The following is a 26,338-nucleotide window of genomic DNA, read 5'->3' on the forward strand; positions in this document are numbered from 1 at the left end:
CCTCCAGCTTTCCAGAGAAATCAAGTTTTTCTTCTGCCTCTAACTGAGAGGCGATTCAGTATGATGTTCAGTATGATGAGCACAGATTCTGGTGCCGGCCCACTTGGGCTGGAAGCTCAAAGCTTTACTAAGCTTCTATTGTACCTGTACACATTAGGGGCTGTAGAATAAAAGGCAGTGATGACTGCCATGGAATTGGACTAAGTACTTAGCAGATATGCATCATCTAAAACCTCCCACACAATTGTAAGACTATTCTATTATCTTACTTTACAGAGGAGAAAAATCAAAATTCAAATTGTTGGTTGTGAAGTTGTATAATTGACAATGTTTTTAAAAGTTCCTCTTTGAACATCTGAGAAAATTATGAACAACAAGATAAATGACAAGGGAATATAGTTTTCTAGACACAGAAAGTCAGCTTAAAATGGAGCAAAATATACTGTCTATAAATAAACCTAAATGCATTTGAGATTCTTGTTTTTGATTAAAATAGCATTTCAAATCAGTGCTAAAACACTGGATTACTCAATAAACACAATGGACTAAAGACTAGACATTTTTTAAAAATTTAAGCTAGATGCTTATCTATACCTTATAGCAAAATAAATTTCAAATGATTAAAGATTGAATCACTTAAAAAAATTGAATGATAAAAAACCTGAGCAATTGTATCTGTAATTTGTAATTGAAAAGTCACAAAGGGAATATTAATACATTTGACTAGTAAAAAGTTGCCCCCTTCACAAAGTTAAAAGAGAAATCACATACTGGGTAAATGTTTTTGTAATACACCACACAATGAATTATTTTCTCTTTGATTCAAATAGCTCCTTAAAAAATCAAAAAGAAAAAAAAAGTCAGCAAAGGACACAAACAAATGGTTTAAGGAAAAAGATTAAAGAACTGAAAATTTAGGAGAAAATGTTCACCCTTTCTTATAATTTAAAAAGTGAAAAATTAAGATGAGATTTCATCCCCCTTGTGTATTTTGACTTCACAAAGCTCTTTGATGGTGATTAGGCAAGAAATTACCACAGAAATAGAAAAGGCTTTCTGTATCGGAGACCACAAAATTAAGTTGCCCTCTGCATATTTAAGGGCTTAAAACCTTAGAGTTTAGAGTTTAGAGAGGTGGCTCATGCCTGTAATCCCAGCACTTTGGGAAGCCAAGGCAGGAGGATCACCTGAGGTCCAACATGGTGAAACCCATCTCTACTAAAAATATAAAAATTAGCCAGGCGTGGTTGCATGCGCCTGTAGTCCTAGCTACTCAAAAGGCTGAAACAGGAGAATAGTTTGAACCCAGGAGACGGAGGTTGCAGTGAGCCAAGATTGTACCATTGCACTCTAGCCTGGGTGATAGAGCGAGACTCCATCTAAAAAAAAAAAAAAAAAAAAAAAAAAAATCTTACCTCTGAGAGAACTGAGGACGGCATTGGAACATTGGAACACTATGTCTGGACTTATGCTCTACTGATCACTCTTTTCTACAAGCATTTCACATGATCTTGCCATAGATTCAAAGATGTATTTTTGTTAACATCCATATTTGGAATCTTGGCTAATTTATCTACTTAAACTTGTATAAAGACTGATTTGGGGACTATTTAACTCATAGAGGTGTTAAAACTCTTCAGAGGACAGCAAAAATAACGCAAATGTTAAGTTACTATTGACTTTTGATAAGTGGAAGAAATCAAATTATTTCAAGGAAGATATTTCTGTGATATTTGAGATATGAACATTTTTCTTGCCTGCTTTTGAGAAATTCAGAAAATGACAACTCTCTCTCTCGAGAACATGCTTATTAATTCCCTCAGCTAAAGAAAAGCTAATGATGCTAATGACTGGGAATGGTTCTAAAAGATCCTTTGAGTTTTAAGGCTTTAATCACTCTCTCCCAGCATCCACTCTTGGCCCTCATCTTCACTTAATTAATCGCCCCCATTAGAGCTCAGCTCAAAGTCATTCCCTCTAAGTTTTCCCTGATGTGCCAAATTAAGCCAGTTCCTCCACAATTCCTTGCCATTCTTCACACTCCATTTTTCCAGCACTTATTACAATTGTAATTCAATAATTATAAAACTATTATTTAATGTCTGCATCTTCTGCTAGAGTGTAAACGCCATGAAAGCAGAGACAGTTTGTCTGTTTTATTCTTCAAACATAGTGCTAGTCCCTGAAATTTCCTCAGAGCCTTACATAGTTCAGTGCATGCATTAATTACTCAACAACTATTTGTTGAATGAGAGTATGACAGAAAGAATAATCTCTCCCACCCCGCAAGTTCACATTCTAGTCCCAGTACCTGTGTCTGTTACCTTAGACAACAAAAGGAGGTTTGGGGATGCAATTTAGTTAAGTATTTTAGACGGGGAGATTGTCCCAGATTATCTGGGTGAGTCTGATGTGATCACAAGAATCCTTACAAGAGGCAAGCATTGGGATCAGAGCAAGGGGGAAAAATGTGACAACGGTGGCAGCATTTAGAGCCATGAGGCCATCACCACTAAAAACTAGAAGAGGCAAGGAATGGGTTCTCCCTGGGAACCTACAAAAGGACCCTGCCCTCCAGACAGCTTGATTTTAGCCCTGAATTTCTGACCTCCAGCACTGTAAAAAAATAGTTGTGCTGTTTTCAGCCACTAAGTTTAGGGTCATCAGTTAGAGCAGCAATAGGAAACTAATACAAATAATTGATTTATTGTGTAACACAGAGTAAGACTGATCACACAACCTAAAGGCAAATAGAAAAAAAGTAAAAGACTGTGTAACAAAAGACCTTATGACTGAACCATACTCACCATCAGATTAACTCAATTATTTGCCAGAAATCATTTGTATAAAGAATAGGTCAACATGCTATCAATAAGAATATACCATAGAGCCAAGTACTGGAGAGTTTGTCTATGTGCCCAGATACTAGGAAAGAAACAGTCAAAATGGGACAATGGTATCAGTTGTGAAACCTTGAACAATTCACTCAGCACCGGGTCTTGGATTTCTCATTTACAAAGTAGAGTTAAGAACAGTTATTTCCTATTTTGCAGAGTTAGTATAAAATTTAGAGATAAACTATATACGATGTTTGGTATAGAACTCGAAGGCATAGAAGAACCCCTATGGTGTGAACTCTAAGAACTCTACAGCAGAGTGGTATGTGATGCTGGTGGTAAAATCAATGAATAATAGTATCAGGAAAAGGAATCGGTAAAAATAATGCTGTTTTAAATTAAGGCATTTTTAAGAAGGTATTGCCTGGAGAAAGGAAGCAACAGCAAGTGCGTGATTAAGTACACTGATGATACTAACAGTTGTACAATGCAGAATTAGCCTAGAAGCGGGAAAGAAGAAAATTCAGCTAAGAGTAAAATGTGTATGAAGAAGAGACATTCAGTGATAAAAGGGAATGCATTTTAAAGTAATGGCTTTTTTCTTTTACTTTTAACCTTTTTTTCATCCCTGGAAGAAGAAAATGACGTGAACAGACTTTATTTTTAGCATATAATTTAAAGTCATAAATGCCCATTGGAGCTGGAAAATGTCAGAACCTGAAAACCAAATTGGGCTTTGATAGAGCTAAATCCTGAAATCAGAAAACAGCCACTGTAGGATACAGCAGAATGCAGATATAATAACAGACTGGCAAATTCTACACAAAGGCTGGACATGCCACTGTTTGATAAGAACCCACAAGCAGTGGAACTTCTTGCATTTGTCTTCCTGCTGAATAGAAATTGCCTTGAAGCCGTTTCCTGTACCTCTCTGTTGGCTCTTTCTGCTCTTCCTGTCTTAGTTAGGGCTGCTCTAACAAAATATCCTAGACTGGGTGCCTTAAAAACAACAGAAATGTATTTTCACAGTTCTGGAGGCCAGAAGTTCGAGATCAGGGTGCCAGCAGGGTCAGGTTCTGGCAAGGGACCTCTTCTTGGCTGCAGACCGCTGTGTTCTCACATGGAGAAAAGAGAGTGCTCTCTCTAGCCTTTTCTTATAAGGGCACTCTTCAAATTGTGAGGGCTCCACCCTCATAACCTAATCACACTCTCCAAAGGTCCCACCTCCAAACACCATCAGAGGGAGATCAGAGTTTCAACCTAGGAATTCGGTTGGTGTTGGGTGGGAGAACACAGACACTGCCTCATGCTGTAATTATTTACCCACTCCCCTCCTCCAGTGGGCAGTAAAGTCCCTGAAGATCTCATCTTTCAATCCTTGCTCCATTTAAAAAATCAACTTATACCAGTGAATTCAGGCGTTAGGAACAACCTGTCCTAACAAACTTCTAGAAAAGATCTGGCATAGATGAGCAGTCTCCCCACCCTCCACCTCCCCCCTCATTCATGCATGCTCTTTAACAATAAAAAACGCCCGTTTCGAATCATCATTTTACTTCCCAGGGGCTTTCTCCTTTGTGAGAATCTGTCACTGCTGTCAACCATGTGAAATGAACAAAGGCACGTTTTGTACTTTTCAAATCTACTGATGTTATAATTGTTAACAGAGAACTTGATCACTCAAAATTGTTCACTGTAGAAACTCATGCCTAAAAATACTGTTTTTCTTTCCTTCCTAAGTGTACCAGAATCCAATTCTTTAACATCACAGAACCTTAGAAAGCCCAATTACTGAATGTGTCCTGTGCAATTCTTCTATACTCTTAAAATAGCTCTGGACATTCCATTGTGTCCCTGAGGATCCCCTGTTTGCCATGCTCTTTGTGTGCTTACCATTGTAGTCAATATAGCTGAATGGACTTTGGCTGAAACCTTTGAATGTTTAGGAAATGCCCAATCTAAATACTATTGATTCCACAAAGCGGCCCAAAGCCGTGGTGTGGCTTTCTCAAGGGAGGATTTCATTCTCAGGTTTCACAAACTTTTGTTAAACGTAAAAAAAAAAAAAAAAAAAAAAAAGTTTCTTTTTTAGCATACCTCTTAACATCTCCCAGAGCAGAGTGAAAAAACATGGACTTTGTGCCAAGTGGGTCTGGACTGGATCTGGGCTGTGCCACTCATTGGCTCTGTGACTTTGGGGGAGTTATTTATCTACTCTAAGACTCAGTTTACCACATCTATAGAAGAGGGAGAATAGCAGCTACTACTTAGCACTTTCCAAACTGTTTTTTAACTACAGTGTTTACTGTCAATCTTCTCTCCTAGATTATAACACTCTTGAAGTCTCATTCCCTACTATGTCCCCAGCATGTAATTCATAACACAACATTGTATTAGTCCATTCCTGCACTGCTATAAGGAGATACTTGAAACTGGGTAATTTATAAAGAAAAGAGATTTAATTGGCTCATGGTTCTGCAGGCGGGTACAGGAAGCATGGCTGTTGAGGCCTCAGGAAACTTACAATCATGGCAGAAGGCAAATAAGAAGCAGGCACATCCTACATGGCAAGAGTAGGAGGAAGAGAGAGCAAAGGGGGTGGTGCTTCACACTTTTAAACAACCAGATCTCGTGAGAACTCACCCACTATCATGAGAAGAGCAAGGGGGAAATCCACCCCCATGATCCAATCTCCTCCCACCAGGCCCCTCCTCTAGTACTGGGTGTCACAATTCAACATGAGATTCAGGCAGGGACACAAATCCAAACCTTATCAAACATAAACACTAAATAAGTATTTGTAAAATAAATGGATGGCATGAACAACTGCACAGAGAAATGACTGACTGGGAGAATACTTCTTTCTCCTTTCCTTACCAATCATATACTTGCTACCATGCTTGTACTGGGGTTGCATGAATTTCCACCCACGTGCTTAGGTTCTTGACACCCAGAGCCAGTCCTCTCCTCTATCTGACCTTTTGCATTAAACTGTCTTCACTCCATGGGAGCTACACTTGCCATTCCCCAAGGCCTGGTGAAACCTCATAGATCGTATTTTCTTGCTTGTGTTAACATTTCGGGCTTACTTCATTCTTGGAAAACAGTGTTTCAGTGGTGGGAAAGGCACTGGAGTATGGAAATTCGAATGCTGATGTCAGCTGTGCTTGCAGACTGGCCCTGGTTGAATTGTGTCATCTCTCTGAGCCTCAGTTTTATCATCTGTAAAACCTGGAGAGTAATGCTTTCTTCTCAGGGCACTTTTCAAGATCCTTGAAAAATAGCATACATTTCTGTAGGCTGACATTGCAATTATTATAATCTTTCCAGTTGTGTATTGATGACATTACAAACCAAAATAAAAACATCAATTATTGCTAATACTAATGTCATGCTTACTAATATGCAAGACACTATTTTTAAGTGCAATCTTGGTAAATCCTCACAATGCTATTATCATCTCCATTTTACAGATGAAGAAACTGAGGCTCAGAGAGCTTAACTAACTTGTCCAAGGTCCTACAACTAATAACTAATGAAGCCAGGATTTGAACCCACAAACACTCTATGGTCCAAAATCATTTTAAATGGCAAATAACAATAGAGGCCAATATTTAAAGAGTTTCTACTAAAAATGAACATTTTGCTCCCATCCAAATGGCTAAATCAGACCACAGTGCTTTCTTCCTTTCCCTTGGGCTCCCATGTGACTGATGCCTGGCAGAGTACAAACCCTAACAGAGCACCACTTTGCCCAAAAAAACTGATAGTGATGAGCACTTGGCCCTTGCTCTTCCATCATCCAAATTACTCTTAGTTCAAGGTGAAGAACAAAAATCACCCTGGGGAGCAAGAGGAGTTGTATGAGTCTGTGGGGCTGTGACCACAAACTCCTGGGGAGCAAGAGGAGTTGTATGAGTCTGTGGGGCTGTGACCACAAACTGGGGTGCTTAAACAACAGAAAACAATTGTCTGACAGTTATGGAGGCTGAAGTTCAAGAAATCAGCAGGGTTAGCTTCTGACAGCTGTGAGAGAAAATCTCTCACAGAGAGATTGAAAATCTCTCACAGCTGAGAGATGCCTTTTTCTCTCAGCTCTGGTGCTTTGCTGGGAATTTTTTTTTTTTTTTTTTAATTGCATTTTAGGTTTTGGGGTACATGTGAAGAACATGCAAGGTTGTTGCACAGGTGCACACCTGGCAGTATGATTTGCTGCCTCCCTCCCCTTCACCTATATCTTTGGCATTTCTTACAGTTAGCATTCTCTCTGTATCTTCACATCATCTTCCCTCTATGTGTCTTTTTCTCTTCCTCTGCATGGTGTTCTGTTTATAAGGATACCAGCCTACCCTGCTCCAATATGACCTTATCTCAGTGTAACTATTAGGTTGGTGCAAAAGTAATTGTGGTTTTTGTCATACTTTTAGTAATTACACCTGCAATGACTCTTTTTCCAAATAAGGTCACATGCTGAGCTTCTGCAGGGCTATGATCTCAGCATATGAATTTTGGTGAGACACAATTCAAAATTCAACCCATAAAAGCAGTCAGTAATCCCCAAGCCTCTCCTCTTGTCTGAAGACTTTGGGCTGGCTTTGGTTTGGGTAGACACTTAAATCATTCTAGACAGAAGTGTTTTGGTGAGCCCCTGTGGCTATACACTACTGTGTGATCTGATGATCAAGGACTAAACACAGACTGGAAAAGGGCTGTATTTTTCAGACATTTTCTCATTCCTCTGTTCAGTCAACATTACTTCTATGCATGGGACTGTATTATAATGTGGAATGTAAAGAAAACAGAACAGGAAAGCTCGACCCAAGAAATAGAGAAGCAGAGACGGCTTCAAGAGGAAGCAACCCTTGTATTGAGCTTTCAAAGGAAATATCTGAAAAATACAGCCCTTTCCTAGTTTCTACTTAGTCCTTTCCATTTTCGTAATTTTGTGAATTTAAGTCAACAGATACTTGTTGCCTACATGCCCTGGGCTCAATATTATTGAAGATGTCAAGTGAAATGAAAAATTATAGCCCAGAGCTTCAACCCCTCACCCAGGAGCTCGCAGGGTTATTGGAGAGACAAGACTTCAGTTCTGCAGCTGGAAAATTATCCAGATGGGACTAGGGCGGGGACTTCTAGAATGCCAGTTCCCGTGTGAATCCGTGTGATGCCAGTTTTGAAGGCCGGAAACTCCATTTTTGTTATCATCTGGCACACTGTAAACGAGAAAGCTGCGCATGGGTTTTGAAGACTGAAAGCTCTGGACCTGACTCCTAAGCAGACCTCCCTCTAGTCTGCCCCTACCTGTGTGATCAGGTGAGGTGCTTGTCCTCTGGGTGGACTGCGCTGTAAAGGAGGGATGATGTTTGCTTTCTAGGGGTGATGAGGGATTTGAGTGAGAGCTTAGCTCAAGCTGAAGGTCCCCTGAGAAGCTTTCTCACCCTAAGTGTGAGGTAAGCTATCTTCCTTTGCACCTGTGCCCCCTCGGCTCCTGTGCACAGCTATTCTGACCCTGGAATCTCTGACTTACTCACCCTTCCCCACCTACTCAAGGCCATGAGCTTCCTGAAGGCCCTTGCCTATGCTATTGCAGCAGCTTCGTTGACCAGGCTGGGGCCCTTCTCCAGCCTTGGGTGATGCCCAAGGGGAGCCAGTGGTGGCTTCTGGAGCTTTCTGCCACTATTCACTTTGTTGTTGGGTAGAGTCAATTGCCATTTTCTGAATCTTAGGTAGCATACCTGAAAATGCAGCTGCAGGACAAGTCTGTCACCATCACCGCCAGGTTGTCATCCCTAACCATGGGGACAGCCTCTGCCAAGGGGCAGTAGTGAGAGCCACTGTGGCTCAGGCTTCAGGCAACCCTGGGTCTGAGGGCATGACTCCATATTTTTGTCACACCAAAACTTGCACCCTACACACAGCCACTGTGTCTGCACTGTTTGAGCCCCTGTTGCCCCAATGTCAAGGGTGCTGGTGAGATTCCACCCCAGGGATTCTACCTGCATGGGATTCTGCCCCTACCTGTGTGATCAGGTGAGGTACTTGACCTCTGGGTGGACTGCACTGTAAGTAAAGAGGACAGCTGCCTACTTCCCATGCAGCTGGGAAGTAGGCAGCTGTCCTCTTTACAGCACAGATGAAGGCATCTTCATCTTTGAATGTGCTAAAAGCTCGACTGCTCCCTCTTTGCTTCAATTTGATGTTACCCAAACTGCATCTTGCAGAAATGCTTCTAATTTTCTAGTTTGTGGGTCCTACCCTTCCCCAGTTTCCAGCAGAAACCTGTATTTTCCCAACAGTTATTGTGAGTGGAATTTGGAAGCGGGTGCTGAGTAAATGGGTGTGTCTGGCTGTCCGTCTAAGACCAGGACTCTGTTCCCACTCTCGGATGCTTTGACTCCCCTCCTTCGCAAAAGCTGGTGCATTTCCCTGCAGCCTGGGCCCTGGCTCCCTCTGCCACCCCCAGATGCACTAGTATCAGGGACTCAGCCACATCCGGATGAACCTGCCCTAGACCTCGCCACAAGCCCCCATCCCGCCTCAGCCCCACAGCCTCTGCTGTAGCACTTACCACATCCTATTTTCATGGTTTGTCAGTACCTCCCAACAAACATCGAGCCCCAGAGAACTGAGTGGGGTTAAAATCAAATTGGTTCTTGCAAAGGGATTCAGCACTCTCTGCTTCATCCCACTTCTGTTTACTGTACTTGCTCGAGGTCAGTTTCCTTGCCAGGGATGAAGATCGGGGAGGGAAGGGATGTCTATGCCATTCACCATGGGGTTCAATGCCAGATCTCCGGGGCCTTCACTTGCGTATTGGTGCACTGAGCACATCATTTTCCTCATGAGAAACAAGACACCATGGATTGAGCTCTTTTTTGAAAGCATTTATTGCTGAGCTGGTACTCATTGTTTAAAATTTAGAAAACCTGAACAGAGCAAAAGAAGAAAGTTACTACCCATCATTATTCTAGCGTATTCCTTTGCCAGGTTTTTTTCTATGTGCATAAAATCTGGTAGCCTGTTTTCCTCGTTTAACATACTATCTTAACCACTTTCTTTTGCGTTTATTCCCATGTTTACTGAGCACCTACTATGCAACAACCCTCAGGGGCTTAGGGACTGAGAGGCTCTGAAGATTTTAAACTGGGCCTGAGAATGCAAAACAGTATTTCTGAGACAGAGAAGCAGGGGCACGTGATTGAGGCAGAGGACCTTCACGTTTTAAAATGTGGAGAATGAGCTCTTGGCTGATAGAAGCAGCCACAGAGGACACCATAAGGAAGTTTGCACTAAAATCTGGTGTCTGTTACACTGACTATGCCAGAGTTGCTTAATTTACACAACAGGAGAATTTTCAGTGTTTGCTAGAATTTCCAGAAAAGGTCAAAAGTGCATTTAATGAGGTCGGTTTTTGAATGGGGCCATTCCCTAAGCAGCTTTTCTAGTAAAGATGTCACGTTTTAAAAGTGAAGATCGGGATCAACTCTTTTGGCCTACTGCCAACTAATCAGAAGGGATACTAGGTGCGGTGGGAGCACGGCCTGGAGGTGCCCACTGGGTGGGACTATCACAGTGGCCCCATAGTAGACAGATCACAAGGAGGCCTGGGGGAGTCCAAGCAAGAGGCCGGATGGTCAGGGCAGGAGTGGAGGTCCCTCAAGGGCTTAGGGACACAGCTGTTCACCAACTGGCACAGTAGGCTTTCAATGTTTTAGGAAACATACACCATAGCAGGGCATCCTGGCAACCAAACCCACCTGAAGAGCAACTTTTCCTCTCAAGTCATCAACACACAGTCTTAGCAGCCAGCAGACAGAGCTTTCCAATTATTGAGCAGATTACTTTAGGGCTGTACAGGTAGCAGGCCCAGGAGAGAGGTGGCAGGGCCAGGACATGTACGTTCAGTTGGGTTTGAAAGCTCTGGGAAGCAGTGCTGAGATCAAATCCTCCTCATCCCCACCCACCTCAGGGTTGCTCTTCTTCCACCTCGCAACAAATAGACAAACACAGTGGCCTTAGGAGTTTCACAGCAATCATCACTGGCAGTAATGAGCTAACTATTTTTGCAATGTGTGTACACTTGGAAGATACACTTTGATGCTCTCACAATGGTTGAAAGAGGACAGGGGATCTCCAACCAGGGGAAGAGGAGGTGACTGAGAGATGAGGTGTTAGCTTGCACAGCAACTGTCAGTCATTCTTCACCATTAAAGCACAAGACACTCAAGCAGGCTGTTGACAGCTTCCCGCTGAGGGGTTTAGACACAAGAATAGTAAATTGCTTATGGAGATCAGTGTAGCAGAAGGGTCAGGAAGCAGAGGTTCAGATTGTCTCTCTGCCATACCCTAGCTATGAGATCTCTTAGTTTTTCTACATCTCAGTTTCCTCATCTGTGGAATGGTCATATATTGCAGGGCTGTTTAAAGAGTACATAAGATAATGTTCCCAAAATACTTAGCACCGCATCTGACACAAAGCAAAGTCCAAAATAAAGGGAGCTATTAATGTGCAATTGCCTTCTTGTGAATTATTTTATCACAAATTTACAGAGTAGTTCATTTATTGAAAACTTATGGACTTTAAATATCCTAACTTTAGAAAAGATGTAGGAAGAAAAGATAAGACATGAGTTGTAATGTTATCTAACTTTGCTTTTATAGGAGGCATGGGAATTTACACTAGAGAAGGCAAGACAAATTGTCAAGAAGTCCCCGATTCTGGTAAGCACTCAGCGGGTAGAATGCCAGCCTTTTCCTTGGCATGCCCTCTCTCACTGGCCCCAGCTCTCACATCCCAAAGGCAAGGACTACTCTGGATATAAGCCTGCAACGCACCATAGCTACATGGGGATGGAAGTAGGAACATAAGCTGCTTCCACTTGTGTTTCCTGCCTTTTCACTGCCGCGTGGTTTTTCAGCCTTAGCACTGCTGACATTTGGGGCAGGATAATCCTTTGTGGTGCTGGCTGTCCTGGGCTTTGTAGGGTATTCAGCAGCAGCTCTGGCCTCTACCTACTAGATGCCAGCATACCACCATCCACCCCTCCCCAGTTACAACAATCAAAAATGCCTCCTAACATTGCCAAATGTCCACTGGAAAGCAAAACACCCCCTGTTGAGAACTGCTGCTTTCTAGTAAACCATCTTGGAGGAGGCTGTATCCTCCTGCTCCTCCACTTTCTAAAAATGTGACCTTAAGCAAGGTGCTCAACTTCACTGAGCCCCAGTTTTCTTGTTTGTAAGACAGGGGTGATAATAGTGTCCTCCAGTGTCGGGACTGATAGAGTTGAGAGTTCAGAGAGCATCTGGGATCTTGCCTAGGACTTACCAAGTCCTCAATAAATGTGAGTTAAAGTTAGCTCAGTTTTTATTCATGTTTCCTTAATCTGTCCTCTTGTGTAATAACACTCTCATTCAACAGATAGAATGTTTACTTCAGATCAGTTTTCACAGGCTTAATTGACTTAGGCCCTGGTTGCAAATCAGCCCCATTTGAAAATGAAGCAGAAAAGTAGATCTTTAAAGCACAACATCATTGTCAATGCCAAAGATTCTGGTGGTAAGGAAGTATCCATCAGCAATGGGAGGGCATAGACCTCGTCCTTGGCTTCTCCCTGCTAGCTAGCTCATCATTCACCTTGATGCACTACATTTGAGGTATTATTGATTTGGCAACATAGAAATAAAAGGGAGGAAAATCCCTCATGGCTAGGCTTGCCAGATTTCTCAAGTAAAAATATGGGATGCCCAGTTAAATTTGGATTTCAGATAAACAACAAACAGTGTTTTAGTATATCTAGTGCAATATTTTATCTGGCAACCCTGCTCACAGAGAGCATATGGGTTTTGATGAACAAGACCAATAAATACATGTTAAGTGGCAATATGTAGGCATTTCTACATAATTGATTAATCAATCACAATGTCTGCATTGTCAATCATTATTTAATTCAGTGAATAATTAAGGGCTAACAGTAGCCTGTTTAGCCAATTTGCTTAAGTTGTTGAATAAGATATTGAAATGCCGTGGGAAACTCTTGATGACTCCCTTCAGAATTCTGAGCAGAAATGGAGAACAATACGACACGTATTTTATTCTTCTCAACACACCCCTAAGAACTTATTCTCCAGGCATTGTTTACTTCACTAGCAAAAACTGGCTTGGCATTAACTCCTAATTGAGATTTTACAATTTTTTACTTCTGTCACCAGAATTGCAAGCATAATTCATGGGGCAGGATTCCAATAATTACTTGGGAGAAGGGAAAAAAAATTCTACTGAACAATTCAACAATAAAAATACTCTTCTGAAACCTCCACCAATTTATTTGCTCTCCAGATTACAGCTATCAAGGAAAAAATAATCAGAAAATGCAAATAAGTATCTCTGAAAAAACTGCTCAGAGAGTATTGGCTGCAATTAATTCCGCCGTGACAGCTGACATAACTGCAGACCTGGCCAGAGCACAGAGAGCTGCACTCAGTAGGTTGCATATCATTTCAGCACAACCTATCAGTCAGAATTCAGACCTGGAAACAGTTATGCATTATTGAAGGAAATCAAACATTCCAGAGAAAGCCTGGATCTCAATGAGGCCCGGATAGGCTCCTAGAGGGAACCTTTCATGGATTTGACAGAGCATTGAATATCTAACAGCACCTGAGTTATAGAATCATTTAATTCTCACTTCTACAAAGTAGACAGAGTATTTTGTTATCAACCCCACTTTACAGATGAGTACTGAATCTCAGGTAGGTTATGTGCTCACCCCACATAGCTAGTAAGTGAGAAACCCCACATTTAAATCCAGAGCTAGCTATTCCCACATTCTACCAGGCCAGTAGTTTTCAGCAAGGCCTCCTTAGTGCTAAACTTAGGGGAGCACCATTTATATCACAGGCTATGTGGATATTGGAATCAAACAGTAGACAGCCTGTGCAGCTCTAAACGACAGCCCCGATCACAAACCCACCTGCTAGATAGAATCATCTGGGAAGCCTTTACTAGTTGCTGATGTCCAAACCCCACCCCAGACCAATTAAATCCAGGTAATATAATACATGACAAGGATTGTAAAGCACTTGGTCACACAGAAATTCAATTTCAGCTTGGCCGTGTACAGAAGAGTGATGACTGTCCCCCTTTGACTTTCCATGTACCCCATTCAGCCCACTTTTCTTTATTCAGCCCCTGTCTGTTGCTCTACATTCATTTGACATCCTGGTGTGGGGAAGCTCAGGAATCTGGTTAAATAGATTGCAAAGCAAAGATGCTGCATGACTCCTCTCCCCAGGGACAGCCCTGATTTGAGACTCTCATTTTAGATGGGATTAGATGCAGCCAGTTGCAATATTTTAAATGTATTGCTGAGTTAATAACAGCCCACATTTTATCTCTATCTAGCAAAGTTCAAATTGAAAGGAGGAGGCTGGCAAATAGGCAAGGAAGACCCATACAATATTGCTCGGGGCCCATCTCTGTTCTCTTTGCAAGTAAATTGTGAGAGAAGCGTGGTCTTTCCCATACTATGTAACGAAAAGACCGGATAATGAAAACCTCTATCTAAACAGGAGGATTTCTAGGGGCCCTACATCATCTGCCCCTTATTTCCTAACCCCAATTTTTACACAATGAATGGCAAAGGCAGCTGCAGTCACCAGGCTGAATTTTGAACGCAAACAGCTGTGTAATTATACAACTGTATTCTATTGTACCTTTTGTGTAGTAATTATAAAACTGTTCATATACATTTTAAAATATATTGGTTATTATCAGTGTTAACATCTACATTGTTGTTAGGAGAATTAGACCAAGGACTTCAGACTAAACTGAATATTAAAAGAACCTCAAACATTCAAATGCAACCTGACTTCGGACTCTGGATCTCAAATAGTGTCTGTACTTCCAAAGTGCCATCGATGTTGTAGAAGCTTATGCTGGTGCTTGTTTTGCAGCGTGTCCACAACCCTGGTCTCAGTCAGCTACTGAGTCTCTGGAGTCACCCTTCTAACCACCCCTTCTGTGTACCATCACCCTCTTCCACCCTGTTTCACATCAGTGCTTCTCAATCTGTGGCAATATTGCCCCTCACTCCCACCCTGGGGACATTTGGCAGTGTCTGGAGGCAGATTTGTGCTGCTGGCATCTGGAGGTCACAGGCCAGAGATGCTACCAGCATCTCGCAGTGCACAGGGCAGCCCGCACAGCAAGGACGGAATTACTGTCTTCCCAACATGGCAATAGCGCCGAGGTTTGAAATCCTGAGATAGGGCCTTAGAGTCTCTTATCTCAAATGATCCTCCTCCAGACCGTCCCCCCACGCCTAGAGATACCTTTCCGAAACACAAATTTGATTCCTCTGCCTGACACCTCCACCGCTTCCCCACAGTCCTCAGGGTAACATGTGGCGCGGCATTCCAGACTCCCGTGGTTCACTGTATCTGCCACTCCGATGCTCCCGCCAGGTGGGAACGTTTGGCATTCCCCCGACACCAAACTTTCTCATACCTCCACAGCACTGCTCAGGTGCTCCCTCCACCGGGAGCCAGGCTTCTTCAGCGTTAGTGTGCATCCTAGGGACCTTGTTAAAATGCAGATTCTGATTCTGTAGGTCTGCAGCAGGAAACGAGACTCTGCATCTCTAGAAGCTCCCAGGTGGCACTGATGCTCCTCATCTGAGATCACACCTTGAGTGGCAAGGACCTAGGGCAGTGGTTCTCAAGCCTTAGTGGGCACCAGAATGACTTGGAGGGCATAGGCTGCCAGGACCCACCCCAGGGATTTTGATTCAGCAGACCTGAGGTGGGGGTGTGGAAGGCAAGGATGAGCATCTCTAGCAAGACTGTGGCCCGCACTGTGAGTCACAAAGCCTCAGGCTATCTCTCTTCTCTCCCACCTGCCTCCATCTGCTGGGTCATCTGCATCCTCCTCCAGGTTCCTAGAGACCCCTGTTACTGCTTTGGCCTCTGCAGACCCCACAGGGTGTGCCCAGAGCTGGGCTGTCCACCTATGCCCTCCACTCGACAGTGAACTGAGGACATGGGCAGTCTCTATCTCCATGTCTTTTGTGGAACTGGGCCACCAGTCAGGATTATTTCTCCTCCTAGAAAGCTGGGCAGGCATCTCAAAAATCCTTAAGTACCTCATTTATATTCTGAAATGGTTGCCAATTCTCTCCTGCCAGGGTCAAATATCACCAATGCCCATAACACACCTCATAGCCATCTGAAGGACTCGGCTGGCAGGAATCCACTGTCTCTCTCCCTTCATTGATAAATACTGGTGCCTAACTTTTCTACCCTGTTGTCTTCTTCTTCTTTAGTTTGAGGAAACCATTGTGGAAGCGGCAATCTTTCTAAAAGCACTGTTTGGTAAAATGTCAGGGCTTCTAGTGTATCTCACATCTGGAGTCTCATAGAAATCGCTGTCTAGAACCCTATGGCTCAGGAAGCATAAGGAGCTTGGTCTGTGCACCTCTCTGCTCCCTGGGGGAAGGGGCCTTCCTTCCTCCCAGGCCCCAGATTGTGTCCCTCCCTTTAGTTTTTATTTCCATAATAAGATGAAATTATTTTGTTTGAAAATGTCCTTTATTTTTAAAGCATTCGGGTAGAGGAATGCTGTTGCCAGATCTTCCTGGGACAAGGTGGAGCTTGAGGGTGGCTGGGAAACTGGGAAGAGCTGGCTGGGAGAAGAGGAGGAGGGCGGCCTTCGGGCTGAGGAGCCCGGTGGGCAAAGGCACAGGCCATGGCATGGATACAGATTGTGGGGACAGGAACAAGAGGTAAATTTAGAGAATTGAAATGGGGCTGGATTCTAGAGGAAGGAGGATCCAGAAACCTCAAGTACAGAGGGGCCCTTAGAAGGTGGGGAGCCATTCCTTAAACTAAACACCTCTCTTTTTATTGTTTTTTTGTTTCCCCAGAAATACTCTAGAAGTGGTTCTGACATTTGTTCACTCCCGTTTTTGGCCAAGATCTGCCAGAAAATTAAGTTGTATGTATACAATTTCTACCTTCCTGAGCACTAGCATGCAACAACATCTTTGCTTGTCCCCTTTTTCTAATGACTAAAATGATCTTCACACTTAAAAGGCATCCCTGAAGGTAAAGGTGTTTTGTTCTCAAAATATGACTTGCACAGAGACCAGAAGACAAATGAGCTCTGAACAAAATCGTTTGGGAAATATACCGAATGCCAGCATCTTTGCATCTCAAAACTTGATCTGCGCCCCAAGCTAGAATGCAGCCCGCAGTGAGGCTCACTGCTGGTCAGTGCCTGCCAGTGAGGTGCCCACTGCACTACACCTGGAAACAGCCCCTCCCTGCTGTGTGAGCTACGGACCAGGGTGGGCAACTGGGCATGGCAAGGACTCTGGGCATCTTCAGTGCAAGGCACTCACAAGGCTGGCAACTGTTTTTTCACAGGGCCCAAACTATTACATGAGAAATCTGGCTCAGATATGTAGGAATAGGGTTGCGAATGCAGAAACACCGTCCAGAATTCCCACACCCTCCTGTCCATACTCCAGCTCCATTTTGAGTCTGGGTTATGCTAGACATTGTAGTAACTGCTGTTCAAAACATTAAAGGGTAAAACAATGTCTTGAGAGGGCACTGGACTCAGAGGCAAAATAGCATGGGATCTACCCTCCACTAATCTACATCTTTTTTTTCTTTTCTTTTTTTGAGACATAGTTTTGCTCTTTTTGCCCAGGCTGGAGTGCAATGGCACAATCATAACTCACTGCAACCTCTGCCTCCTGGGATCAAATGATTCTCCTGCCTCAGCCACCTGAGTAGCTGGGATTACAGGTGCCTGCCACCATGCCCTGCTAATTTTTTGTATTTTTAGTAGAGACGGGTTTTAACCATGTTGGCCAGGCTGGTCTTGAACTCCTGACCTCAAGTGATCTGCCCGCCTTGGCCTCTCAAAGTGCTGGGATTACAGGCGTGAACCACCGTGCCCATCCCACCAAGCTACTTCTAATGTGACTGCTGCTGCTTTGCTGCTATCAGGTATATGGGCGCCATTCTAGGTGCCAGATGCTGAACTTTCAATATGTTTCCTCACTTCATTTTCACAACAACAAAATGAAGTAAAGGTTATTATTATTCCCATTTCACAGAGAAGGCAACTCAGCCTTATAGAAGTAACGTCTGCTGGGCCACTGAGGACCCAAGATACACCCCCAGGTGCATTTGATCTCATGTGTTCTTTGCGAACATACATATTCTCAACTCCTTTGCAACGCTGCTTCTTGAGCTGACTTTGAAAACTCGGGCCGCTTGTATCTCTGAGCCCCGTTTCCCCATATCTAAAGTTAAAGTACAATTAAATTCTGCCTATTCCTCAGAATCATCTTGAAACTTTTTAAAGTCCAGGTTCCTTGGCCCCAAACCTGGTGGGATAGTGTTGTGTTTTCCTGGAAATTTTCCAGGGAATTCTTAGGCCATTAGACCCCCTACACCTAGACTCCCGGCTGTTGTCCACCCCGACGCTTGCCTTCTAGTTCAGGCGCAAGACTGAGAATGCTACACATGCAGGTGATGCTTTAATGACTCGGAATAATGTTCTCTAGCTGCCAGATATTTATTTAACCGCACGGTCTGCCCCAGCCCCTGCTTCTTTTACTCTTCCTCTCCTACAGGAGCTCCTATTACTTTAGCCTGTGCTAGTCCAGCCTTGTGGGTGGTTAGACCGGAGAACACACAGAGGTGAGAATTAGGCTGCACACCTGGACAGAGAAGCTGTCACTTCCTATGTCTGCAGCAACAAAACACCGCAAACTAGGTGGCCTAGAGCAACAGAAATCAACTCTCTCTCAGTTCTGGAGGCCAGAAGTCCAAAGCCAAAATGGCAGCAGGGCCATGCTCCTGATGCTAGCTGAATCCTTTCTGTCTCTCCCTAGCTTGCGAAGGTAGCCATGAGGCCTTGGCACACCTTGCCTTGCAGTGGCATCGCTCCAGCCTCTGCCTTCATCTTCATATCTGGCCATCTTCCCTGGGTGCCTGTGGTTCCCTTTTACAAGGACACTAGTCCTATTGGATGAGGGCCTGCCCCAATGACCTCATCTTAACTTGATTACATTTGTAAAGAGCCTGTTTCCAAATAAGGTCACATTCGCAGATACCAGGGTTAGGACCTCAACATATTTTTTTCACGAACACAATTCAACCCCTAACAAAAGCACTTTTCCTCCTTCCGCCATCCTTTATCTCATGAGTTTCCTGAGCACTAAATCCATTGAACATCTCTTGTCTGTTGTGATAGTATCTAGGGACAGGAGGAAGCTATGATTCAGACCCACATTCAGAGCCTCTTAGAGATCCAAGAGTTAAACAGTTTAAAAGTCTTCCTGATCAATCTGCTGGCATAAGCCCCTGCAAGCTAGCTGTGCAAAGTGTCATTGCGGGTCCCAGAAATGGTAGCAACACCCCTTTTCATGACTGGGGATGAATGCAGAGAGCATCAGGATGTGAGGAGTAGAGGGGAGATATCAGACATGAAAGATGATGCTGGAAGGCTGAGATGCCGCCAGCTCCCCAGGCCCCCAGTCATGTCATCATGCCTAGCTCCTACTAAATGGAGACCCCTGCCCCCTCCTTGCTGAATGCATTATTGTATTTTCTGTGTTAGATGTGGCCCAGCAGGACCCAACAGGGCCAAAGTGACAACTCTTCAATTGAACCACCTTTGAAAAATTGAATTCAAGAGCATCAGCGGCCAGGGATTTTCTTGGTCCAATTTAAAGGGGAAAATTATTCTTTCATGAAAAAGCAAAAACTGTGTTTTCCTTCTTTCTAAAAATCACTGTGTTTCAAGTGTCATATGCAGCAGGTCACAATTGGTTCGGTACTTTATGACTTACAGAGCACGTATACACACACATGCAGTCTCATGTATTCTTCAAAGCAATTCGTGGTTCACTAATAAGATTGATAACTGAAAGTTATCTGGTGCTGTCTATGCCCCCAAAACTGTTGCAAATCCAACTATTTAAGGTCAGCACTGTTATTATCTCCTGTCCAAAGAGATTAAATCATTTGCACAAGGTCACAGCTCTGGTAATGGACGAATCTGACCTTTGAATCCAACAGTTTGCATCCCGTTGAACCCTCAACTCTTAGCCCTACACTTTAGAGGAACAAGTAGGTTTTAGATGCCTGACCCACTAGCATGGAGTCCTCACATGGTAAAGACAAGACCTGCCTGTCTTCTGTGGCATAGTCCTTTGATAAAATTCCCCCAGAAGGAATGCCTTACCTGCCCTGTGCCTCTACCTGCCCTCCATCTCACTTGGTCTAATGCTTTAAAAATTAATTTGAGATGTCCCCTCCCCAGGTATGCATCCAGCTCCCAGGCTACCTTCAGTCATTTGCACAGCCCTCCTGGGCTCCCGGCTCCTCCTCGGTGCCCCCAGCTCCCCCTTGGTGCCCCCAGTTCCCCCTCAGTGACCCCAGCGCCCCAGTGCCTGCTCCTCCTCATCCCATTCTTCAATCCCTGCCTCCCCACTGGTCTCCCACACCACCGATAAGCTCCTGGAGAGCAGGGATCTCGTTTCTTAGCAGGAGCAGCTCAGTGAAAATGAGGGACTACATAAAGAAAAAGCACCACTTTACCAGGAAAATAAATGTGTAGCTATCAGGCTATGACCACAGGGTGATGGAGTTTCTTGGCGTTCTGTTTTAATCAGGATACACAGTGCCTTTATTTAATGTCTATATGCAGAAACCCTCATATTATTTCACATCAATACGTGCAAACCATCCTATCCCATGTTAATTGTGTTAATTCAACACTATTTTCTTTTCCTTTTTAGCCTCCTCCTTCCCCATACCTTGCTCCTTCTACCCACATCGGTCCTGCCCCCACCTCCAAGCTGAGCCATGTCTACAGGCAGGTGTGCCTTTCCATGGCTTCTGTGTTCTCATTTCATTTGACAGAGACCTACATAACACATCCACCTACAGATGCAACCAACCCACGCCCGGCTCTCGAGAGCTACCTGGGACTCACATGTGAGGCAGGCACACATGGAGATTCATTCTCACTATTTTTCCTTTGTCATAATGCCCCAGTTTCATGAAATAATTTTAGGGAGATTGAACTTGAATAGCTCAATACTGTGTCATTAATAACATTTAGCCATAATTACAATTGCTCCCTGGACCAAGCCCACTCACCTGATACCTGGTGATATCTGGCAGGCAGGTATAGATCAGGGGGAGTGGGTGATGCCAGGCTGCATGGTAATTGGATAGAATGTCGTGTGGCTAGAAGCCTGAACATCTGACAAGGGGCCATGGATTGGGCTGGGGATGTCTCTAGAAATCAAACCGTGCTGACAACAGACACCTGACTCCTGCTGCCCACCCGAGGAGCCATCCTTGCAATCGAGGTTCCCATTGCACATGACAGGAAGAGCTCATGTGTTTTGTTTTGTTTTTTCGAGTGCTTTCCATATCTAAGAAATAGTTAATGATATTGATTCCATTTTACAAATGAGAAAACTGAGGCACAAAAAGATTAAAGAATTTGCCTAAGATCACCTGACAAGGAGACAGCTGGGATTCAAACCCATACCTGGGATTCAAACCCAGAGAATCTAATTTCAGAACCTGGAGCTGTGTTAAAAGAATTCCCACAGCTTTTCCTTCCCACTAAGCTGCCCTCAGTCCAATTACTTGTCTTGAAAATGCTGTCTTATTCTTTAGGTTTCACCTTAAGATCACTTCTTCTCCCATATAGAGTTAGAAATGTTTTTTCCTCTCTAGATGCACAACCTCTTACAGCATTTTTGATGTAGGACTATAGTTACCTTTTGATGCGTTAATTTCCTTGCCCATGTCAAGCTCCTCAAGTGCAGGAACTGTGTCTTGTACTCATCTCTGGTATCTAATATGATTCCTGGCACACAGCAGAGACTCCCCAAATGCCTGTGGAATGAAGGAATGAATGAATGAACATTTCAACATACAACTAGATATTTCTAAGGATACACAAGGTATCAAGTTCAGATGCAATTTTGCAGAAATAATTTTTAGTAAAAGTCAACAATGCCTTATCTAAAACTTTGGAGTAGCCAGGCACATTGGCTCATGCCTGTAATCTCAGCATTTTGAGAGACCAGAGTGGGATGACCACTTGAGGTCAGGAGTTAAAGACCAGCCTGGGCAACAGAGCAAGATCTAGTCTCCATAAAAACAAACGAAAAGCCTTGGAGCCAGATATGATTTGAAATTCAGATATTTTTATATTCTAGTAAAGTAACAGATAGTGCATATACATAACTTACCTGCTATCCCCAGTACCTCTTGATCAATCATATTTGTATTTTGGAGTGAAATGTATGAATTTTCACACTAAGTATGGTAAAGTTTACAAATTGCCCTATATCAGTTCAGGTCAAGTTTTGCCACCAAATGAAGTTGTTGCGAAGTTGTTTCTAAGTTGAAAAAAAAAAAAAATAGATTAGGGGCTTCGAAGAAGGGATTGTAGAGTTTACACAAGTTGCAGTTTATGATACTTTGAGTACCCATGGCCTTGGTCAGTCACTTGGAGCCTTTAAAGTAAGCAAAGGTTGATAAATCAATTTTCCAATTCTAAAAACCACTCTTTGTTCCTTCTTTCAAGGACAAACTCTCAACCCCAAGTAACAACGGTGGGAGGGGACAGCTTTGATGCACGCTCAAATGAGACCTTTCCTCCAGCAGCTTTTTCTTTCTCAGGCTGAAAATATGGCTGTTTGAGTCCATGCCATTTCTCTCTCTCTCTCTCTCTCCCCCCCCACCCCCAGCATTGGTCTTTCTCTGTCCCTTGCTCTTGCTCTCTTTCTTTATCTTCCTTTTCTCAACTAGAAAAATAAATGCTGTCCAAGAGGTCAAATACATATATGAGGAAAATTGCCTAGTCTCACCAAAAATGTGATCTTCAAAGCCTTTTCCAAAACTTTTCTTAACAGTCACAGCTTACGTTGGATGACTGCATGTCATTTAGTCCAAGCTTTTCCAGATTTCTTGACAGATGATTAAAGTGAGAGAAAAACATTTGTAGCTCAGAGTAGACAAGGAATGGGATGGATCTAAAAACCCTGGAGCATCAGGCAGGAAGGACCCCAAGAATGATCTTGCCCTAGCTCCTCTCCTGCATGAGGGAAAGTAGCATTACAGCATCTGAGCCCACCGGGGAAGCTCCATTCCCCTCCGCTCCCACCACAGGAAAATCAAGGTGTGGGTGATGATGGGGGTGAAATTTGTCTACAGCCCACACCTGAATTGTTCCTGGACAATCTCCACCTTCCACAGGGCTGGTTCTCACTTTCCCTGTAAGTGTGGATGTGTGCAGTCAGCGAGTAGAACCTTTCTAATTCCCCGCTGGTGGCTCTGTCTCTGGCCCTGTTCAACCCCACCCCAAATGGAAGGGGAAGGTGAATTTCCTCTTTCCTACAGCAGGAGCTCATAACCACAGCTGCAAGCACTTTGTGAGGACCAATGCCAGGAGCTTTTCATGTGGTTTCCCTTAATCCTCCCACCTTAACTCTGTGAGAAAGCTGATAGGAGTCACATTTTACAGATTTAAAAATGAGGCTCAGGGAGGTTAAATAACTTTCTGAGAATTGCAGAGCTGGTGAGGAAGTGGTGGATGGAGCTGTGATTCCAACTGTTGACTCCAGAGTCTTTACTGAACCACCATGCTCAACTCAGTATCTGGCAAGAGCACTTGAATTCAAAAGGATAATTCCTCTTGGGGACCCTAAGAGGGAGCCTGCTGCCTTGTCCTTTCAGGGTTCCAGCCTCCTCTGTTCCCCAGGGCAGGGATATAGGAAGGACTAGCAATGAGACATCAGCTTGAAGCTCTGTCTTCATTGGGTCCACCAAGTGGCTATCGACCCCCCACACTCTCTACCCTTTCTGAGTACCCTAACCAGCACTCACACATCCCAGGCCCTCCTCTCAGTGGTCCAGTCAGGAAACAGAGCTGTGCAAGGCATCTCACATAGAGAGGATTTAATATAAGGTACCAGTTTAAAAAGTGCTGAAAAGACTGAAAGAGTGAAAAGGGAAAGGCAAGGCTACCCAGCTATGAGCACGACAGGAGGCAGCCAGCATCCCTAGGGGAACAGAGGACGCAAAAGGCAGGAGATGATGTTCTCAGGCTTAGGAGGCCACTTGCTGCTGGGGTGCTGGGGGCAAAACAAGAGGCCACATGGGCCAGTCCTGGAGCCATGGATGAGGGGCCACCCATGGGTGCTGGGCCCACAGTGACTAGAGCTGGAGTCCTGAAGGGAACATCCAGAGAGAGAGAGAGAAAGAGAGAGAAAACAACTTCTCCTCTCCTCCTCCTGCTCTCTCTGCCCATCAGTGCTAGCTCCAGTTCCCAAGGGAACCTGGTAAGTGTATTTTGCAAAATTCCCAGCGCAACAGTACGGAGCAGAATACAGGCTACAGAACCTTAGAGGCTAATATAACCAGCACAGTGCCCTTCAGTGTTTGACCGAAGAGGCCTATAAGCTAAGCTTCTGCCACATCCCAGAGTTCATAAGACAGGCTCCAGGGTGGCAGTTAGCATTTATTTGCCTTGAGGTTCTCAGAACTGTTGAGATGCTCTTTATTCAAAAGACTATTTCGTAATTCCTATAAAAGGTTGTGTTACTCACTCTAAATTCTAGGCTCCAAGGAAAGACTCATCTTGCTGTTAATGATGGAGGGTGTCCAGGTTCTTGGCGTCTTGAACCAAGAATTGGACAAAACGCACAAAGCAAGGAAGGAATGAAGGGATTTATTGAAATGAAGGTACATGCCACAGTGTGGGAGCGGGCCTGAGAATAGGGGCTCGAAGGCCCTGTTACAGACTTTCTGTGAGTTTGAATACCCTCTCCTTGGGGTACATCCTATGTAAATGAAGAGGATGAAGTAAAGTTGCAAAGTCATTTACGGCGTATGCCCTATGGAGAGGATATTTCCTGTGATAGCTGAAGTGTGAATCGGCCTTATGTTCCCTGCCTCCAGACCCTATTTTCCTGTCTCTTTGCCATATGACTGCATTATTCTGCTACTCTATAAGTGATTTTCCTAAACCCAAGGCCATGTTTGACATTTAGAAGCTGGGAAAAGTCTGGTAGTGAGGATTCCAAAGGGGAAATCCCCCCTCATAGAATGACCATGACTTTGGCATGAATTTCTTTAGTCATCACATCAGGGTCCTTGGCTTCCCAGACTCGTGAACGGGAGTGAAAGTTGTCAGCTAATATCCGATAAATGATCAGGATTCTCAGGATAAGTGACTGAAAAGAGTAAAATGTGAAGAAAAGATTTCTATAACAGAATGCGGAAAATGGCAAAAATTCAGTTTGTAGTGCTGAGTTCATTGACTAGACTCAAAGTGCAATCTCATATTTCCTGGGAATCTCAACATCAATATCCCTTGCCCTTTAAAATTTCAATTCAATTCGTTCACTTCCTTGTACAGGCCAAGTTAATATCAGAGAAAACAGTTCTGTTGGGTGAAGAACAGAGATTGGCAAAGTTTTGCTGGCTCTCTCTGATACCACACAGACTCTTAATTTTCTGTTTAGAATGGCCCTCTGTGGCATAAACTCAACACAGCTGTATCAGAAAACGTCTATTTCTTTTCACCAACATTGCTACTTTTTTCTTAGCTCATCGATTGTTTTGTTTTCTTTTTCCTAGAGCTATAGAACAGTCTGTGCCATTCAAAGACGTAGATTCAGACAAATACAGCATTTTCCCAGTAAGTATTGTTAGGAATAACCAGATGTTCACTAATATCACATTGCTTCCTACAAATTTCTTTCCTTTAATAAGACAAGGCTGAATTTCATTTGAATGCATTATTAATTTGATGAACAATATATCATTTCACGATTTCTTTTCTTTTTTGAGGCCGAGTCGCATTCTGTTGCCCACACTGGAGTGCAGTAGCACTATCTCTGCTCACTGCAACCTCTGCCTCCTGGTTTCAAGTGCTTCTCATGCCTCCCGAGTAGCTGGGATAACAGGCGCGCACCACCACACCTGGCTGAGTTTTGTATTTTTAGTAAAGTCGGTTTTGCCATGTTAGCCAGGCTGGTCTCAAACTCCTGACTTCAAGTGATCTGACCACCTCAGCCTCCTAAAGTGCTGAGATTACAGGCATTAGCTACCGCACTCAGCCCATTTCACATTTTTTTTTTGACAGACTGTGTAGCATTGTGATGATACACAAACCATTGAAGTAAATCTTAGGTCCAGACCGGTTTTTTTCCATTCCCAGCTGGAATTCTCCATGGGGACTATAATTATCTTGAAAAGTTTTGTGAATTATTTCAGAAATTCTTAAATCTACTTTAGCTTACTTTTTAAACAGTGTGTGTGCATTTGATTCAGAACAGTTAAAATGTCAGAGTATTCTCTCTGGGAAAGCCGACAAGCAGGTAACATGTCACAAAGTCCCAAAAGTTTGGAAAATCTCAGATATGCTACTTGGGAAAGGAGGAAAT

General features: G+C 43.6%; 1 protein-coding gene across 3 annotated transcripts in view; it reads left to right on the forward strand.

Moving 5' to 3' along the window:
- AOAH (acyloxyacyl hydrolase) overlaps window positions 1–26,338 on the forward strand; it is a 196,896-nt gene that overhangs the window by 69,175 nt on the left and 101,383 nt on the right. For all 3 annotated transcript variants that reach the window (XM_064380450.1, XM_012461274.2, XM_012461275.2), the window contains 3 exons: window positions 11,502–11,561; window positions 16,763–16,833; window positions 25,530–25,590. In XM_064380450.1, coding sequence (XP_064236520.1) covers window positions 11,502–11,561; window positions 16,763–16,833; window positions 25,530–25,590 — 192 coding nt within the window. The remainder of the gene's footprint in view (window positions 1–11,501; window positions 11,562–16,762; window positions 16,834–25,529; window positions 25,591–26,338) is intronic.

This window comes from Aotus nancymaae, unplaced genomic scaffold, assembly GCF_030222135.1.
Source record: "Aotus nancymaae isolate 86718 unplaced genomic scaffold, 86718_ANA_hifiasm-v0.15.2.pri h1tg000025l, whole genome shotgun sequence".
Lineage (NCBI taxonomy): Eukaryota > Metazoa > Chordata > Mammalia > Primates > Aotidae > Aotus > Aotus nancymaae.